At 36.1% G+C, this 20845-nt stretch overlaps 1 protein-coding gene across 2 annotated transcripts in view; it reads left to right on the top strand.

Moving 5' to 3' along the window:
- The window catches only part of TRPC4 (transient receptor potential cation channel subfamily C member 4), a 165324-nt gene that overhangs the window by 102314 nt on the left and 42165 nt on the right, over window positions 1-20845 (top strand). For both annotated transcript variants that reach the window (XM_082752547.1, XM_082752548.1), the window contains one exon: window positions 18640-18976. In XM_082752547.1, the coding sequence (XP_082608673.1) occupies window positions 18640-18976 (337 nt within the window). The remainder of the gene's footprint in view (window positions 1-18639; window positions 18977-20845) is intronic.

Here is a 20845-nt window from a genome sequence, read left to right as displayed (position 1 = left end):
AGGGACTTGAACTCCCTTCTCTGTTTAAAGGACTGCTCCTTGAGGGTGCAATAACCATGGAAAGTGCCACAATTTATCCTGTCTTAGGGCTGTCTGCACTGGTGTGGCCTCACCTTCAGTACTTTGTACAGCTTGAGGTACCAAAACAGAAGGAAGAAATAAAACTATTAGAGACGGTCCAAAGGAGGGGTATGAAGATGGGTGAATGGTCTAGATGGGGAGATGTAAACAGCTGAAATCAGTTGGTCTGTTCAGTCCAGAGCAGAGCAGGCTGAGGGGAGGCCTTATGGCGGCCTGCAGCTCCCTCATTAGGGGAGCGTAGGGGCAGGTGCTGAGCTCTGCTCCCTGGGGACAGCGACAGGACCCAAGGGAAGGGAATGGCATGGCACTGGAACAGAGCAGGGTCAAGGTGGGTGTTAGGAAAACATTCTTCACCAAAAGATGGTGGTCGGGCACTGGGACAGGCTCCACAGGGAAATAGTCACAGTACCAAGCCTTACAGAGTTCAAGAGTCATTTGGACAATGTTCTCAGACACATGGCCTGGTTTTTGTGTGGTCCTGTGTGGAGCCAGAAGTTGAACTCGAAGATTCCTGTGAATTTCTTCGACTTGGAGTATATTATGATTCTGTGATTCTATGATTGTCTCAGTCTTGACTGGTGAAACAGACAAGGGTGCTTCAGATCAGATAGCAACGTGGGCTTTGGGACATAGCCAATCCAGAGATCAGAGCCTCAGAGCTTCAAGATCAATTTCCATGTCAGTCCCACTGAGCAGATCTTATGTCCTGTATGTGCTATTGTAACACATTGAAAGCAATAAATACGGTACAAGTGTGATTGCAGCTCCTCGTGGTGAAGGGCGTAATATAACAGGAATCGCTTTCTTTATTTCATAAGATTTTTATTTTACTTCTGTTATGTATAATGTATCCATGACGATGGCAAAACAAATCACGTAATTCTTCTTTTCTGCTGAATCCAACCTACCTCAGCATAAAGAGGGTACATTTAGGCCAGCCCATGGAGCTCACTGACTCAGCTTCTGCCTTTGTGTTACTTGATAAAGATCCTGCTTAGGCCTGTTGTGGAACTGCGATTTCTTATGCTTTACTGATATTTTATGGACATTTTAAAGTTGACCAACCAGCCTAAGAGAATGTGTTTTTGAGACAAGAACATTTTTCTTTGCTTCTGAAAATACATTCTCATTCACTTCTTTACCTTAAATATTTTTAACTTACTTTTAAAACTTGGAAAAAAAAAAAAAAAGAAAAAAGAAAAAGAAAAAAAAAAAAAAGATTATGCCTTTTGAGGGCAAAACACCAGAAGAAATAAATTGCTGATGTTATTTGCAGCTTCAGTTGTCTGGAAAACAATGCATCAATATCTGCTAAGTACTGATTTGGGGACTGAAGGAAGAATTGGGAAAAAACATCTGAGTTGTTAATAGAAGATTGTGAAAAGTTTGATAGCTTTGTTGCTTAAAGAAATAAGTTTTATTTTATTGCTATCATTAATTAATATAAAACATAACTGCCTTTCTTTTTTTTTTTTCTCTGTTGCTTCAGATTTCCTGGTAGTTTCACTTTATATAGTGCTAGATTATCGGACTGATACAACTTAAAACCAGTGCAAAAGTGTATTGAACCAGAATAAACAGGGGAGACAACTGAAAACATTTTTTTTTTTCAATGTTCTTTTCCTTTTTACAGTACATTTGGCTTCACAGTAATGGAAATAGACAATTTAGAAAGTTATCTGCTGCAAGTTGTGCTCTGCAAACATACTCAAAAAGTAGTTTGTTTATCTGATATGTAAGCTCTTTGGGTTTGATTTTCTTTCTGCCTACGTAAATGCTTAGCAAACCCAGAACAAATAGCTGAGATTTCAGACTCATCCAGTCTTTTACACTCACTACTAGAAGGTGTGTCAGGGGCTCAACAGATTAACACTGTTTTGTTTTGTTTTGTTTTTTTATGATAACCCACTTTTCCTATATCAGGTATGTGTCTTATGCAGATGTCTTGGATACGTTTGGGCACATCAAATGGTACAACACATGAAAGAATTAAGACCTTCTCAATAAGATAAGATGTTTTGAGGAAAGATTTTAAGAAAGTGAAAACTCTTTTGCCAGAGGCAATAGGCTTGGTGTTAGTGAACACTTGCAAATAAGTAAGAACTGATAAGGAAGTATTTTGCAGAAAATTTTGAAGAACAGGGGAAAGCCAAAGGTGAGTAGGTGAATGTATATGAGGAGAAATGAAACCAGAGCTGAACAGAGCTGAACTGAATAGTATATTCTTTAACATATCATACACTTTTATTTTTTCTCTGACTGTGCTTCATTCCTGAATAATGTTTAAAAAAAAAAAAAAAAAGTAGCATACAGATCCTTAGCATCTATAGAAGAGAAAAGACCACTGCAGACCTTCAACACAGAAATTTCTGAAGGTCCACAGTGAAGATAATGCACCTATGCTCTGTTGCTCAAGTACAAGATCTGGCTCATTATTTTTTAAACTGGATGAAGAGAAAAAGGAAATGTTTTACACTGCCTGCTGTGAAGAAAAGATAATAATATTTAATTAGCAGGGTAATGTATTCATTTAAATTAGAGGTTGTTTTAAATAGCTAACCTTAAAGGTTTCATTAGCAGCCCTGTTAGGGTTCACAAAAAGACATGACTCAGTTATGCAGCATTTGACATTAAGCTAAGCTGAAAATGTAAGAGAAGGTAAAAAAGATTTGACACGTTATTAATAAAAGTAGTTCAAGGCTTGGACTCTTTTTTTTTTTTTTTTTTTTTTTTTTTCCCTTTTTATGGCATGCATATTGAAACCAGAAATAGCCATTTTTGTAGTGTGTTGGTTGGTGCTGTGAGTCCTTCCACATAACCAGGTATTTAAGTAAGGTACCTGTCAGCATCTTAGCCTAGGGTCTTTTCATATTTGATGGGAAGAGACAGACATCTCCAGATAGCAACTCAGACTGTCTAAGAACAAAATTATTTTTGGCACCACCTACGGTTCTTCCACTGATTGCAGAGGAGGCATGAGATAACTAGATGTGTTATACAGGGTAAAGAGAAGGTAAAATTATTTAAGAAGGATAGAACAAAATTTCTGGAAGGTAAGTAGCCTTAAGCTAATTTTGTGAAAGTCTTAATATTCTATTCTGAGAACTCCTTAACTCCTCAGTTCTCCTTCTGAGAACTGAAAGCTCCTTAAAGTGGGATAGATGAACCTGGAGTGTCTATTCACTGGAATCTCTTTGGAAGTCCAAGATACAACTTCCCTTCTGGGTCTGTATTAACCAGAAAGTTCAGAGACAAAATTGAGTTTCCCACAGAGACTCATCTACATTGTTTATACACTGTCATGTGTTTAAGCATGGACTTAGACCTCATTTTAGAGTTCTTTGGAGTGTAAAGACAGAACATGTTAAATGTTTGTACTGCTTTAGGGAGAAGGTATCATTCATACAGTCTGGACAGGTTGTGTTTGGTTTAACAAAGTGATTAAACATAGTCTCAGATCAACCTTTCCTAAACAATGTTATGTTTCTGGCTACGTACAGATTAAGAGTCAGCAAATTTAATAGAAACATGCAAGACTGTGTTCACTGAACTGCTGTCCATATTTGAACCTGCTCTTCACTTTTCGATGAAATATAGCTTTCCTTTAACTACCATAACCCATGTATCTACCTTACAGAGGAGCTGACAAAGCTCCATGGAAAATAGCTTTATAGGACTTATACTGGTCATACAGGTATCATTTTCCTCCCACCAAAATCAAGTGCTTGGGAGCTCCCACCAATATACAGAGATTGAATGATGACTTTGGATTTCATGTAGAGAAATAAACATCATGTAAAGCTGCATTCCAGAGTTATGGTTTGAGGGAATTTTACTTGATTTTCAAGATTAGATGGAAAGTTTGCAGGGAGTAATGGCTGTTAGAAGTATGGCAGCCTGCAAGACTCCTCTCGTATCAAGCCATCTTTTCATCATTATTTCCAAAGCCGGAAATCAATAGTGAGCTTATTCAAAACCAAAGTCAAAATCTTGAAATAAAAAGCTTTTATATGTAATGAAACAAAAACAAAAACAAAGACAACCAACTTTTCTTTCACTTTTTTCTTGAATTTATTTCTCAATACAAATACATTAGTCAAATCACATTAAAGGTAAGTAGAATAATTACACTTGAATGAAGAGAAACCATTGTCATTTCCATTAAAGTAACTTAAGGCTAGGTCTTCCTAGCCTGGCTGTGAAAAATTGTTCTTTGCTCTGTACTAAACCTTGGCAGAATTGATCTGGGAGGGAGAGAATTTTTATTTTCAGTGACAGATCTTTCCAGGTATAATCATTGCAAATTATTGTGTAAAAATGACAGTTAAACAAAACCTAGTGAATACTTACAATTATACATGTATAGATTTGAAGATGGCTTGCTTTTGAAATTAAACATTCCATTGAGACTTTTGCAATCAGAATATACATATTTGCTTGGATACTAACTAGATTTGTAGCCAAAGAGATTTCCTTTATCTTGACGTTAACAAGACTTTCAACACCATTTCTTGCTATATTGTTGTGTCCAATTTAGGAATTAGGATGTTACAGACTGGATAGTACAATAAGATAGGTAAAAAACTGGTTGGATGGTCAAAGTCAGAAGTTTATGTTTAATGAGCCATACTTTACCTGAAGATGAATAAAAACTTCAGTGCTGCAAGGATCTGTACCAGCCCTTTGCTTATTCAACAGATGTAGCAGAGAAGTGAAGGTGATAAAGGAGTCCAGTCTTGAAATCTTTGCAGGTGACACCAAGTTAGAGAGACCAGTTGATATCCTCAAGGACATGGTTGCGAGGCTGGAGTAAGAGGCTGACAGGCCTAATAAAATTCAACAAGAACAAATGCCAAGTCCTGGACCTGGGAAGGAAGAAGCTCCTACAATGACACAGGCTTTGGGATTGACTAATTGGTAGCTTTGCAGAAAAAAAAAAAAAGCTGGAGGTGTGAGCACCTCCAGCCAAGCACAGGCCAGTAGCAAAGAAGGTTAATAATAACATGGGCTGTAGTAACAGGAATATAGCCAGTATATTTAGGCAAGTGCTTGGCTTGTCCCCCTTTAAATAACACTCCTTGGACCACATGTGAATACTGCATCCAGCTGTGGATGCAAAAGTGACATCAATAAACATGAGATAGTCCAGAGGAGGACTACTGAGACTGTGGGGAGGCTGAATTACTTCCCCTGTGAGGAGGGACTGAGGGAACAGGGTTGGTTCAACCTGGAGCAGGGACAGCTAAAGGTGAGCCAACATGACCTGCCAATGACTACAGAAAGATCATTGAATATACGAAGCCAAGCTTTTCACAGGGGTGCACAGTGGAAAGACAATAAACAATTGATATCATTTTCCAGAAGAAAAATTCAGTCCAGATATACAGAAAAAAGATTTACCATGAAGACAGTCAGGCAGTGGAAGAAGTTTTGCAGAGAGTCTGTCTCCATCCTTGGAGGTTTTCAAGATTCAACTGGATAAAGCCCTGAGCAACCCAGTTTGATAGCTGACCATGGATTGAGCAGGAGGTTGGAAAAAAGACCTCCTGAGGTCCCTTCCAAACTGAATTATCCTATGATACAATGACAGAAATCAAGGAGTCATATACATTGAGGCCAGTGTGCTTGGAAGTCTCTGTGAACCTGTCATCAATTGTACAGGGGATGACAGATACTTACCTCTCTCTCCTTCTGTGACATTAAGAATTCTGGTCATGTGACTCTTTCTTACATGTATTTACCAGTATATGTCCTGACATTTCAGCTGAAATCATAAAGAGAGGAGCATTTTTATATCTTCTTCATTCTTAGCACCTTTTAAGAGTACAGAAAAAACATTGTTGTTGTTATTAATATAGTAGCAGTGCTCCAGGGATATTTAACTTTACATATATTTTAATGCATCTGAAATAAGCAAGCAATACAATTTTTTGTATGATTAAGGAAGAAAAAGGGTAGATCAGTACAAAATGATTTATCATATCAGAGGAGAGAATATGGAAGTGTTCGTTTACAGATTTTTTTTTTTTTCCCCAGGAGTGGAACACACAGTATTGGAACTAAAATTAGAAACAAAACAAAACAAAACAAAACAAAAAAAAAAAGGAAAAGAATGTTTTTTTTAGCAAATGTATATTACTCTTCCTCTATCAAATGTTGAACAATTATTGTGATACTACCTCAAAATACAAAATTCTTAGGTGAAAATCATTATCTTGTAATTTTCAAAGAGAAAATAAGGCAGCAAATTTCCTTGGATTTCTGCCTCAATTTCTTTGCAATTAATGTAAATTGACCATAGTTGTAACAATACCAATACAAATATTCTGCCCATACAATTGCTCTCTCAGCTGTGGGTCCTTTAGCTTTTGTCCTCCCTGAATTTCCATGGAAAAGCTGGGTTCTGGAACAGGTCCAGAGGGTGCAGAAAAAAATAAATAAATAAATAAAAAATTTCCCCAAAACAGGAGTGAGATATATCTACTATCCAGTCTTCTCTTCAAAATAGGAGGTGAGTTTTTGCCCTTGCAATCCATCAAGGTTGAACAATTAAAGGTTTTGTGTCTCAGATCCCTTGTTGAGATTTTTTTAAATCACCCATACACAGAAAAAATAAATAACAATAATAATAAAAAAAAGGCTTGTCTTTGAAGTTCTGAAATTAAGCACTAAAGAAGCTTACAGTTAAAACTTGAGAGCTGTTGCTTTTTCCCTGTTGATGAAGATGTAATCTAGTTAACATTATAGTTTAGTTTCCAACAATGGATTGTTTTGGCTGACATCCTCTCTTCCTTTCATTGAAGTGTAGTGATAGAAGCTGGAAACAGAAGCATTACAGCATCTGCTGGGGTTTGACCTAACAGGAGGCTCAGCGAGGTGGTATTTAGGGAGTAAATTTGAGAGTGCTGGTTAGTAGGAAAGAAGCTTTATTTCTCTGATTACCATATTTGATGCTATTAGCATTAGGCATTTACAACTGCTGGGTGGATACTGTGGAGAAGAATAAAGAGATAGAATAAATAAGAAGCAAGATACTAGCTCAGAAGACATCACCCAGCCTGCCTGTGGGTCAAGACAGAAGTCCATCTGGCTGATTTTGTTAGCACCTGCATGTTATGCTTAAGTGGAGGAGATATGGAGGGCATGCGCAGTCTAAATTTAAATCACACGTCACATAAAAGCTCCAATGTTTTTGTGGTTTTGCTTGATTTTTTTTCCTCCTTATTCCCTTATCTTTTACTCTACAATAATTTCCTTTATTCTTAATTATAACATATGTCTTGTTCTTTAATTAAATTTTAGATTAGGGAATCGTGACTTCATGCATATGATCAGATTGCATCTGCTTAACACAATAGGAGAGTGAAAAAGAAGCAACAGATAATATTCCTTCAGAGCACCAGTGATATGTATTTCACATGGATTAAAGAGCAGCTGTTTCTTACAAACATATCCTTTCTGACATGCTGGAGTAGAAGCTGGGGCATGCATGTCATGCAATGTCAACAGCCTATGGAGTGTATTTCTCTGCCAATGAACAAATTGTCCATGATTTCTTAAGGAAGAATGTGCCCTCAGACCCACTGGGACCATAGCACAGCATTTGCTTATATCAGTGCATATACACAATATGTCTCCTCCACTTCTAGCTTTTGGCAAATGGTAATTTTTTCCCATATTTTTAAATAAAATATACCTCTTTACCTAAAAATATAAGTGAATGAGTTCTGCTCCATCTCCATAAGAATATCTGTGGAAGTTGGGCAAAAAAAAAACATCTTCAAAACTTTAGAAGTGTCAGTCTAATGTAGAAATGCACCATGCAGTTCAGTAAAATATTGTTTACCTAAGTGGTATCTGAGGCTTTGTCTATAATGCTAAATGAAAGAAGACCATAGTTTAGCCCTGAGACCAAGTGACACTAAGGGCAGTTGCAGATGGCAACTGGCATAAAGCCATCTGGAGTGGTCAAAACTGGAAACAGACCAATAGGTAGAGTGAATGACTGGGATCCATTGCTCAAACTCAGTCACTATTTGGTATGTTGGTGTAAATATAGCCTGAACATCCCTAAAAGTCATGCATATGTAAAAATCAAGTACACCCTTATTGGTTCCTTCCTTTGTTCTGGGTCTTTACCATGAAAGAAGACAGTAGTGTTCTGACATCTTTCTGTACAAGAACAGTGAGCAATGTTTCAATGAGGTACCAGACTGCAATGGCTAGCTACAAATAACAAGGCTTCAAAGGGATAAAAAGACTACCAAAGGGCTGTCATTATTTCTCAAGTCTGACAGATTCCTGATACATAGAATTTCATTAACAGCTATTTTAGATATCTTCTCATTATGGGGAAGTAAGTATTTCTTAGGTCTGTTCACAAAAGAATGACATTTTCTTGAACCACAGTTTGCTCATAAGCATAAAGGAAATTTTGGAGCAATTATACTTCTTGTAACCCTTCCCAAGTTTCATATTCTGTGTTATAATCACATAAGCTGCACATGGTGGTTGTAAAGAACTGTGGTTCTGAACTCACATAACGCAAAAATGGGAAGAATGGTGAATTGCAAAGATAATGAACTGATGAAAACCACCATCTCTGAAGTACAGAAGTTCATGAAGTGCACACTTGACACACAATTGATGCATCGGCTATAGACTTACTATGAAACATGCATTTCTCCTGCAAATGGTCTCAGAATCATGCTTACTGACTGTCATTGCCAAAGACCTATTATTTCATATGAGTCTTTATGCAGGAACTGGGTGGTTATCTGATTTTTTAGGTAAATGCATAACCATATTAAACAAGAGGAACTTAAAGATGGAAAACACTGAAGTTTCTCATTGAAAGAGAAAGAAAAGTCGGTTGAGTGACTATATATATTCTTTTCATGAATACTAATGAAACTACAAAGCCAACCCTCCCTACAACAGCTTAATAGAGAACTTTACAGAGAAAATATGGAGTTTATTGTTTTATATAGTCTAAATGCCTTTGTAATCAGTCAGTGTGTTTATTTTTCTGTCATTTCCCTAATTCTGTATTCAAGCCTTCAAATGAGCATCAAGCTTTCTGAAAACAGGATTTACACTGATTTGGGGAATCTTGGGAGAACAGTTCCACACAAGCTTCATATAATAAACAGATAGTTCCAAAGAAAATGGGAAACCTTGGAGTTCAGCATGACTCAATTGCTGGCTCTCTGATCACTTGGCTAGAACACATAAGCTTGGAGTCAAAAACATTTGTGTTCATATCCATTTTTCACATCAGGATGCATGATGGTACCTCATAAGCTAAACCAAGGGAGTGAAACCAAAATTTGCCTGGTACTAATGGAAGGTGATTACCATTGTTTTTACAGGAAGAAAAAAATAAATAAAAAGAGCTCATCTGTAAGTCAAATGACATGACAATACATCAGTGCTCCAAGAATTCTTCACAGAAAAAGGCAGAGCCTGACAATGGAGAAAATAAAAATAAAAAGTTTTGTTTTTTTTTTCTCTGTAGTCAGTTTTCTTCCAAATAATGACCTGCTCAAATCTGAAAGAATGTCCAAAAAAAGGAAAATGAAGCTAAAAATGTCACTCTAACTTGTTTGACCCCTGCTCAAAGGAGGAGCAAGGCAGTCTCCAGTGATGTCCGTAGAAATTCTCAGATAAGCAAGTATTGTCCAGAGAAGGAACCTAATTTTCTAGCCCCTTTCCTATCCTTCCCTTACTCAGAGCTTTTCCCAGCTAATTCTTCTTGAATTGAATCTTGCTGCTTTCCGTGCTTCAGTTGCTTTCAACGTATTTGCAGTACCCTCATGAATTTTGAAAGGTTGGTATATTAATTTGTAACTCTTCCTTCTGGCAATCTGGCAGCTATAAAAAATAGACAAAATGGTACAATGAGCTGGATATGAGTGAACTCACTGATTCTGTCATACTCTGGGTTTGTAATAGAAGCCTTAGTGATACAGGACACAAAAACAGTTTCAGTGTAACAAAGATGCTGCTGGTATTTGCTGAGTGGTTTGGACTCCCTTACTTCCTTTCTTTCTTCCTTCCTTCCTTCCTTCCTGACCATCTTTTGTATAAGTGCCTGTTTGTTCCCAAATCAATTTGACTTGATAAAATGACTTACATGAACTTTATGCTATGAGTGACCCATGTAAATATATGAAGTTGCTTAGAATATATATTGATTTTGGTCTCCTAAAGTTATGAATAAAAGTGTTCATAATCTCATTTTTTTCAGTGTTAGAATGAGTACTGGGAGAATGATTATCTTCTTTTTCTATTCTCTCAACAGTTAGTTTATTTTGTAAAAACTATTGGTGAAAACAGAAAACATTGTCAGAAATATCTGAAAACAAACAAACAAACAAACAAACAAACAAACAAAAAAACACCTTGGGAAATAATAAGATTGAAGTGATAGAGAATTAAACAAATATTTTGACTATTATGCCTTTTTACCTAAACATGATGCACGTATTATTACAGCACACATTTGGAATAGCTGAAATGGTTTTATGTATTTAGCAATAATACGGTTCAGTGATATCAGGCAGACAGGCAGAAAGTCTCTTCCTCTTTTCAGAGGTAATAACCAACCATGAAAAAGATCTTAGCAATAGACTGTGTTCCTAGAAAACTTATTCAAACCTAAATATATTAATTCAAACCTGTAAACACAATTACTATGGCTCTTACTAAAAAATGTTTTAGTATAAATCAGATCATGAAAATGCTTACTTCAAAAATACCTCTCAAGCTCATCTCATTTGACCTCATTCTCAAAACCAGGCTAATATCAGAGTTAAAACAGGTAGCTAAGGAACTTTCCAGAAAAATTGTGAATATTTCTGAGGATGGAGAATCTGTATCTTTCCTTTGCATCCAGTGCTCATAGGGAATGTAGGAGCAGTTTTCCTTAGATCCAACTAGAATTTGTCTTGCTGCAGCTTGTAACTATCCTCATCCTTTCTTTTTGTACCCCCCAAAAAAACCTGCTTTTGTCCATAACCTCCTTTTTGTTTGTGTAAGACAGCAAGTGAAACCTATGATTTGTCTCTCAGGCTCACAGACTTCTTTTCTTCTCTCCCTGTGCATCATGCAGTCAAGTTCCACAACCTCGTGGGAGTGCCCTGCTTGACTTATTCAAATTTTCCCATATCTCTGTCATAGTGGGGGACCCAAAACAGAACACAGCATTCCAGACGTAGTCTCACAAGTGCCAAATAGATGGGAATTACCACCTTCCTTGCAAGTAATGCTTGCTACGCTTGCATTACTGCAGCCCAGTGTGCACTGCACAGGCACAGTAATGTTCAACTTCCTCCTTTCTGCTGTCCCAATGTCTGTTCTATACAGTCAGATCCACCCTATCCTGTTGCACAGGGTTATTCTGTCCCACGTGTAGAACCTTGCATATAAATATCAACCTTATTTTTTTAGATTATTATGCATGAAAATTCACCAGCTAGCTATGTAAAAATAGCAATCTGATATAATGGCAGCAAATTCATATTGTATTTTCTCTGTAGATATTAACAGATGTTCTTTAAATGTTTTGAAATATTTTTGAAATATTTCTGAAATGTTTTTGAAATATTTTGAGTTGTGGTAAGCCTAATACTTGCCCAGAAAGGGAGCTAGAGACATTATACCCACATGTTAGTTCTGAAGTTTTGAGCTATTTACATACTCATCCCCAAGCCCAACAACTGATTATTTTTTCTTTATTACTGGAAAGTCTAACAAGGCTATTCATGCATAGCTGGTTCCTAAGAATTGCATTCCGTTTTCAATGGCTATTGCCTTTTCTAAGCAATTAATCAGAGTCATTCCAATTATAGATAAGTCTTCACTTATTAGATATTTAATAGTTTTCTGTGTGCAGATTCATTTCACTGAAAAGTACTGATGAATCAAATGGAAGGTTTCTGCTTGTATTGGTGTGGCAAAAAGGAAATTTAAAATGTTAAAAGTAAAAACTACATCATTATTTGTACAATAATGTTCATTAATCATTTTAATGAAGCATTTCAGTCTTTGCTTTTATGTTTTCTTTTTCTTTTGTTCCTTCTCTTACTATAAGTTAAACATTAGGATAGGAACTCAGCCCAGAAAGCCAACTGTATCCTGGGCTGCAACAAAAGAAGCATTGCCAGCGGGTGGAGGGATATGAGTCTCCCCATCTCTTTTGCTCTTGTGAGACCCCACCTGGAGCACTGCATTCAGTTCTGGGGCCCCCAGCACAAGAAGGACATGGAATGATTAGAACAAGTCCAGAGGAGGACCGTGAAGATGATCAGGGGACTGGAACACCTCTCCTATGAAGACAGGCTGAGGGAGTTGGGGTTGTTCAGCTTGTAGAAGGAAAGGCTCCAGGGAGAACCTACAGTGGCAGTCCAGTACCGAAGGGGGCCTACAGAAAAGCTGGGGAGGGACTCTTTGTCAGGGAGTGTACTGATAGGACAAGGGACAATAGCTTTAAACTAAAAGAAAGTAGTTTTAAGTTTTATATAAGGGTGGTGAGGCACTGGAACAGGTTGCCCAGAGAGATTGTATGCGACACATCTATAGAGGTGTTCAAGGCCAGGTTGGATGGGGCTTTGGGAAACGTGATCTAGTGTGAGGTGTGAGGCCCATGATGGGGGGGGGGGGGGGAGGAGGGGTGGAATTACATTATCTTTAAGGTCCCTTCCAACCCAAAGCATTCTACAGTTCTATGTTTCTATTTTATAAGTACTATAGAAAACACTGGCATAGTATGCTGTTCTCCGTGTGAGCTGTATAAATGCATCTTTATGAAGACATCTATGCAGTCAATTTGTTTTGCTAAAGGAACTGAACTGAAGCTGATTGCCCTTTCAGGTAGTATCCTGAGTTAGCTGGTTAGTTTCATTAATGACAAAGCTACAGACAGAGCTGAGGAAAAATTGACACAGGTTTGGTTCCTGGAAGAATCATCATTATAACAACATCCTTCTCCAGTTGGCTAGTGCTTGCACAGGATGGACATCAAAGATTCATAGCAATTGGCACAGGAGTGCCCAGGTTCCTAGCCTAAGGCAGAAAACAAACAGTAGAAATGTAGCCAAAGGAGTCCAAAGAATGATTCCTAGCATTTAGAAAGGAAAATGTAGTGCTGGTCAAGGAAGTTAAAGAATTTAAATTGCATTTCAATGTTATTTGACTTGATGAACCAGTCCTCACAAAGTGCCTAACTCTATAAATATGCTTTATGGACTTAGGTCAATAAACAGGCTGGGGGGGGAGGGGAGCAGGAGGGAAGGAGATATAGAGGAGAATATGTAGTAATGTCTCTAGAAGGAGAAAGAAAAAAATATATACCAACTTTAGGAATCTACTTAATGATACTGGAACTCAAATCTGTCATTAGTCATCTGGCAAGCAAATACAATTTTCACTATCAGTAGAGAAAGAATTTTGACATCTAAATTTGAAGTTACATATCAAGAAGAGCTTAGGTTTTCATAACGTATCTGGGAAAATGTGTAAGCTAAGAAAACATAAAACATTCTAGAGAACGTAAAAGAAGCTGTGCTTAATTTTTGTTGAACTGGAGCATAATCATTGCAAAATGTGTGTGATAAAGTAGAAGACATCAGTGCTAACCTTTCCTACCAACTTGGCTGTAATGGCAGTAGAAAACAGCACAACAAAGAACCTGACCCATGGCTTTAAAAATATATTATAAGAAACTTTGTGATAACCATTTATTTTTCCTTCACACCCTTCCCCCATCTCTCCCCTATCCCCAGTGGCTTCTTTAATATTAATGCATTAGAAAATGATATCAGGGATATTTTTCTGTATTACAGCATAAGCCACTTATACATAAAGTCAAAAAGATCAGTTTTCTTTGGCAACTTTCTATTTTTAGATGATAAATCACATTCTTTTTACTTGTTATATATACTAAAACACCTATTAACCTCAGAACGAGAATTTTGACCTCAGATTTTGTTAGACTGCTTTGTAAGCATAAAAATGAGCACTCTGTAACAACTGTTATGTTTTGCTGAATGTTTTTGTATATTTCCTAATATAATGAAATGAATACTTAATGATGTTGTGCTACAGGCAAAAACTAGCTTAACTTAAAATGACTGATATCTACTTCATAAAAATACTTATATTTATAAAAACTATTACTTCTAGAAAGTCTTTATATAGTTAACAGTACCACTTATGTTATTATTTCACAATTTCCATTCACAATAGAATATGTATTATAGCAAAATTACAGATCAGATGTAATAAGCAGTGAAAATGAATTTATGCACAATGTATCTACTTGAGTATCATTAGAATCTGGCTCTGCTATTATTTATATCAGACTGTTTTTTGCTGGCACTGTGAATAATTGCTGATGAAGAAGAGAATGAATACCAAAACATTTTTAGACAAGCAGACATTGTGAAGTAGCAAAAGTTGTGCAACTAGGAATAATCATTACAGCAAAATCCCTCACATAATTATAAACTGCTGGAAGCTAGTGGAAGGCATTGTAATGTGAAAATATAAACATACTGATTGCTAATTATATGGAGACAATGTCAAAGTCAAATAACATAGCACTGAAAGTACAAAAAATACTTTGAATTTTAATGTAATATCTCCAATTAAGGAAGAAAAAATATATTACAGTGAAAATATTTTGGCATAGGCAATGCAGAACTGGCAAATTACTGTCACAGAGTACTCTTAATTTGGCTAGTTATAAAATATTTGTGCAAAACATATTTATTTATTTATTTATTTGTATTTTTTATATATATATATACATTTATTTTTTTTTAGACCCTCAGTTCAGCAGAGGACCTATATCATCCTAGATGTGGTCCAACCCGCTTATAGAGGAAGTATCTTATTGCTTGGAGCATGTCTTTTTTTTTTCCAACCACATCTCTCAGTCCTTTCTAATGGAAGAGCGTGCAATAGTTAGAGTATAAATCTGATGTAAGCTTTTTTTTTTTTTTAATAAGATTTTTTTACCGAATTAATCAAAATGTCAACTGGAATACTCATTCACAATCACTAATAAAATTGACCTATATAACCATATGCAACATATGAGTTATATCTCTGAGACAGCCTATACAGGCAGCATTTACACAGTGGGGCCCAGGAAGATCTTCCAGCTCCCAGTTCCTATATGATGTGCTCAAACACATGAGAACAAAGCGTGGGAACACATCATCTTCCCTTCATTTGCTTGGGAGGAGACATGTCCCCAAGGACAAGAAAGGAGATGCAGTGTTTGGTAACAAGTTCCCCCTCTCTGGGAAGTTGAGAAAAAAGCCAGTAGGTTCAGCACCGACTGCTGCCATCTGGGTGCCTGAACAACTGTTCTCCATTTAAGAATGTGCCACATTCTTCAGCTAATATAGTAAATGTAGTTATCACCACTCAACAACTTTTGCCACACATGGTGACAGTGCCTTCAGCACAAAACATGGAGCCATTAGTCAAATGTGGAAACTAACATGGACATTTTAAAAAATGTTATGCAATTCCATAATAAACAAAGCAGAAAATAACTCTAAAAGAAGTGTCAGCAAGATATTTAGGTTAATTTTCTGGATACCTGAAGACACTTTAGAATAGTTCATAGTGTGTATATATATATATATATATACACATATATATATATGGCCAATGGAGCTCAGAACCATAACGAAAAGACTGCAGTGAAGAGTTTTGCTACTTTAGGACATTGTTGACTAACATTGCCAACAGTGTTATTCAATAAAAGTGACAGCATGAAACTAGCTATCTGGATCTCCCAGAAATTGAATATATCATCTGTAGACATTGTGTTGTCAGTTCTATTATAGTCCCTTGCCCACACTACTAGAACTGCTTCCTTACAAGTGCAGTTCATAAAGTGCTGACATAGCATTTTATATGCTTGGTCCATACCATCCAATTATTCCTTTTATATTTGTTTTATATTTGTTAATTCATTTAAAGTACATTGCCAATGGTAGTCAGCCTAACTCTAGCCACAAAAAATGTATAATATAAGTTAGTTTTCCCTTATTGTCAGAGGATCTGAGCGCTGCGTAAATTGTCATGTCACTCTGGTAACAATCATGAGTTACCATAGAATCAAGAATACTATGAGAGATAATTTACTGAAAAAAATAGAATTATATGGATATTAGGAAGCAGCAAATTTTTTTTATGTCTGCTCAGAAGTGTTGCAATTATACCTCCTTTCCTTTATTAACACTGGATATTTTGCATTATAACCGGTATAGAAGTTAGGACTAAGCAGCTACTGCCAACAGTGTACAGCATCTTCCTGATGGTGTTGTCGACAGCCATCTTTCTCTTCATGACAAGAGATACTTCTGCATCAATTCTGGTCTACACTGTCTCAGAGCAGCCCAGTACTTGGTGGACATAGGAAAAAAAAAATATTATAATAATAATAATAATAATAATAATAATAATAATAATAATAATAATAATAATAATAATAATAATAATAATAATAATAATAATAATGTCAAGGAGTATGCCCCCTGCATCCACCACTATCCTTTGAGGTAAACACTGGAAGTTGTTCCTTCACTTGGGTACCCAAAATAATGAGGGTGGCCTAAAGATCTTGAGAAGGGGACAGAGGCAAGACTAAGGAACTACTTTTAGAAGGTGAGAGGATTTGTATTAGGGATACATTACAAAGAAGGTGAAGAAGGGAAAACGAACATGGATCTGACACACTTGGAAGGAAGAGAGAGTAAGGAAAATACTGTACTCAGGAATTAATCCAAAAGTCATATTATTTTCACTAGTCAAGCAAAGCAAGAATTTGTGTCTACCCAAGCAAGTTGAGGTGAGATTTTTTGTAGGGAGACCCCCATTAAAAAGTTGGCAACACATAACTTAGAAACTGTCTGTTCTGATTATATGCAGTATTATTCTAGGCATTTGTATCTTGAAATAAACACCTTGAAACCTTGTGAATGCATTTTTCCCAACAGAAGAGAACACTCTGTTATTCTTTTTTAAGGCTATTTTCAAGATGGTTATGGTTTGAGTAGATTATCTTTCACAACAGGCAGTTTCAGTACTGGTGTCTGGTAGGCAAATATGTCTCTACTAAGGACACTGGCATTTCATTAACATATACCAGGTCTTAATTTGGCTCACATTAACATTACTGACAAGATCCAGACATATATGGAAAGATGCATGCTGACTCTCATTTCATTCCAGTCTAAATAACATTTTCTCCTAGTAGGATTCCCAATAATTTCAGAAACTCTAAGTTGCCTATTACTCATCAAAAAGAACTTGGCTTCTCTGGTTACAAGTGTTGCCAAAATCATGTAAAATTCAAAACTAGGTGCATTTAAGTAGGACTCAAATATAAAAATATATTGTGTAAATTAACATTTTTATTATTTAATAAGATAAAGAATTTCCTACATAGCTTTATTAAGTCTTCTGATTTAATCCAATATATGTATGTATGTATGTATGCATGCATGTAAGGTAAGAAGGAAAAAGATTCTTTTGCTAATTTTATTTTAAAATAGAAAATAAAAAGTAAAAGAATACAACTGGTTCTCTTTGGTGCATATGTTGCTTTTATTCTATATTTCTTATGTCAAGTCTAGCATGCTACTACTGTATGTCCCCTTTTAAAAAAGAAAGCATTAGGGAAAATAGGAACTAGTGATCAAATAAAAATATGACATAAAAGGCTTGAGTATACTTATAGAGAAAAAATAGCTGAAACAAAATATTTACTGATAGATTTATTTTTGTTGAAAATAAATTTTAAGAATCATATTTTAGAAACTGAAACTATATCATAGAGAATAGACAGACCATAAAATAATGTACAAAATAGGAATATAGCCTGACAAGGTTTAGTGAAGCACTGGGGAATGCTAGTGCTTAGTTCATATTGTGCAAGCATTGTGTAATATATCTGTAGGAACTTTGTCTAGTATAAAAGTATGTAAACTTGATTCTTAAAGAATTAGCAGGGAACATACTGAGAATAGTTAATTTTTGGCTGTTGAATTCAGTTTTTCTGTTTACAGATCTTATTTGTGCTTTGGTAAGAAATATCATGCTTTTCATTTTCATAGTGTCTTTCACCTGGTGTTCTAACTATTTTCCACAAGTTTTGTTATTTAAATAATGGAAGCAATCTTTGTAAACATATTTTTGAATTTGAAATCAGGTTTTGAAGTATCTGTGGTTTACAGTTCTTTCGCTCCCTGTGTACTATAACATGGGGAAGTCCAGCTTTACTGTGAAAAGTGAATCTTGGGAGGATATGGGGTTCTAGCATATTTTTTACATTGAAGGAAGGGAAGGCTGACCCAGCCCTGCCTTGCTGTTATTATCACCATGAATGGGCATGCGAAGGCTGTGGATTTTTTTTATTTTTTTTTTAATCTCCATCCAGAAGTTAAATATTGTAACATGGAATTAACTTGTAGAATGGAATGAACTTCATAATGATAATAGAGAAATAACTGTCTCCCTTTCTTCTTCTCTCTGCAGTTTGTTGCCCAACCTAACTGCCAGCAGCTGCTTGCATCCCGCTGGTATGATGAGTTCCCTGGATGGAGGAGGCGACACTGGGCTGTGAAGATGTTGACATGCGTTGTGATAGGACTTCTTTTCCCCGTCTTCTCTGTGTGCTACCTGATAGCTCCCAAAAGCCCATTAGGGCTATTCATCAGAAAGCCATTTATCAAATTTATCTGCCATACTGCATCCTACTTGACTTTTCTGTTCCTGCTACTGCTTGCCTCTCAACACATCGACAGGCCAGATGTGAAGTTGCAGGGACCACCACCAACCATCGTCGAGTGGATGATATTACCGTGGGTCCTGGGTAAATGTATTACTAAAGAAAAATACAGTGAAAAGTGTTTTGAAATCTGTTTCTTTTTTTTTTTTTTTTTTTTTCCAATAATTTCTGATGCAGGAAGATATGGTGGAGAGTTCTGTTATAAATTATTGATATATGAGAACAGGCAAATGGTACATCTACTCCAGTACTTAGTGGGATTAGTGTACAATTTGGAAAGTGTTTAAAAATCCAAAGTGTACCCACCCAGTAGTGTCTGACATACTACAGGAAGGGAGAAGATTAAGCAGTATGTGATTAAGTGGAGGCCTGAAAAAGAAATTGTGATAATATTTTTCATATCTATCTTCTCCTTTTCTCTGGGGCAGAAATTGCTCCAACTCCTCTCATTCCTTTATTCCTTTCTAATATCCTTTCCTTTTTTTTTTTTTTTTTTTTTTTTTTTCCTTCACTAGTCTAGCTTTTAAAAAGGGGTTTCTTTACCACTGAAATATTTTTCATGTATTAGAACAAGGTACAGTGCTAATTATGGTGTTATCACGGATCTTTGTTACCTATGAAAGTAACAAATACTTAATGTCACAGACCCACCTGTAGTAAATAGTGCTGAACAGCATTTTCAATCGACTATTTTAATTAAAATATCCATACAGAGTAATTTTTCTGTGCCAAAACACTGATGAGAACTTGTCACACAACTTCAAGCAAAACATTTTCTCACCAGAAGGCATAAGAAAATCTGCTAGGATTTTTTCAAAAGAGGGAAAAGATTAACCTTCTGTCTTGATAGTTCAAAATAAAATTTCAGTTTGGTTTTATTGAAAGGCTATTTTGTATAGGCCATGTCAGCTTTAAATGACTGCCTGTGTGATTGCTCTGTCCTATAAAATCACATTATCTTTGGTCTTCCCTGTACTTGCCTTTCTTCCCTGCTAGATGTTACCTCTCTTGGCATGCTCTGTTTCTTGTTTCAATCAATATAAGTTGATTCCTAACCACATCAGGCCAAATATACCTGGTCTTGACTGAAAAGAAATTGTAGAAGGAAGGACTTAGAGGCTTTAACTGCAAGGATTTAAGTTTAATATTTTCATATCATCACCACATAGACAAATTCATGCACAAACTCTCTGAAATGTTTTGGTGTGCTTTCGTTACACTTACCTCTTCCAGAGCCTCCCATTAAGACGCTGCTTCTCTTCAGTTTTGCAACTTTTCCTAGGCTTTTTTTAGAGCAACAAAATCAACAAGGCTTTTGGCATCATTGCTGATATAATTTACAATGTAATATTGAATTTATAATGCACTAATTGGCAGTGTCTGACACACAGAAGGAGAATGAGTCAGTAGATTTTCATAGAATCATAGAATCATAGAATATCCTGAGTTGGAAGGGACCCTTAAGGATCATCAAGTCCAACTCTTGACACTGCACAGGTCTATCCAAAAGTTCAGACCATGTGCCTAAGTTCACAGTCCAATCTCTTCTTCTTTCCTCTATATGTTCCTTAGTAGAGCACTTGGCCACTACTACATGAAGCATGAGGCAGAGGTACATACTTTGCTCACTTAATCAAACAAGCAAGCATGACCAAAAACATGTTCACACTATTTGGGAAGTTCTCAGAAGGAACTACTGTCTGTGGTTTTCAACATGATAGCACAGCATAACATAATCCTCACCACTCACCACCAGTCTTCACTGTAAGGTGTATTTTCCATTGCATGAGTAAATATTGTTGCAGCATGTGACAAATATGTCTTTTTTTTTTTTTTTTTTTAATAAATTAATGTCAGATAAAATCTGATGCTTTCTATTCACATATATATATATAAACTGTGGTCCGGTCATCTTTTAGTAAATGAAATTACTTATTTTGTTAAGTTCTTATC

Source organism: Aythya marila, assembly GCF_965140915.1.
Source record: "Aythya marila genome assembly, chromosome: 1".
Taxonomy (NCBI): Eukaryota; Metazoa; Chordata; class Aves; order Anseriformes; family Anatidae; genus Aythya; species Aythya marila.
This window is presented reverse-complemented; position numbering and strand designations above follow the sequence as displayed.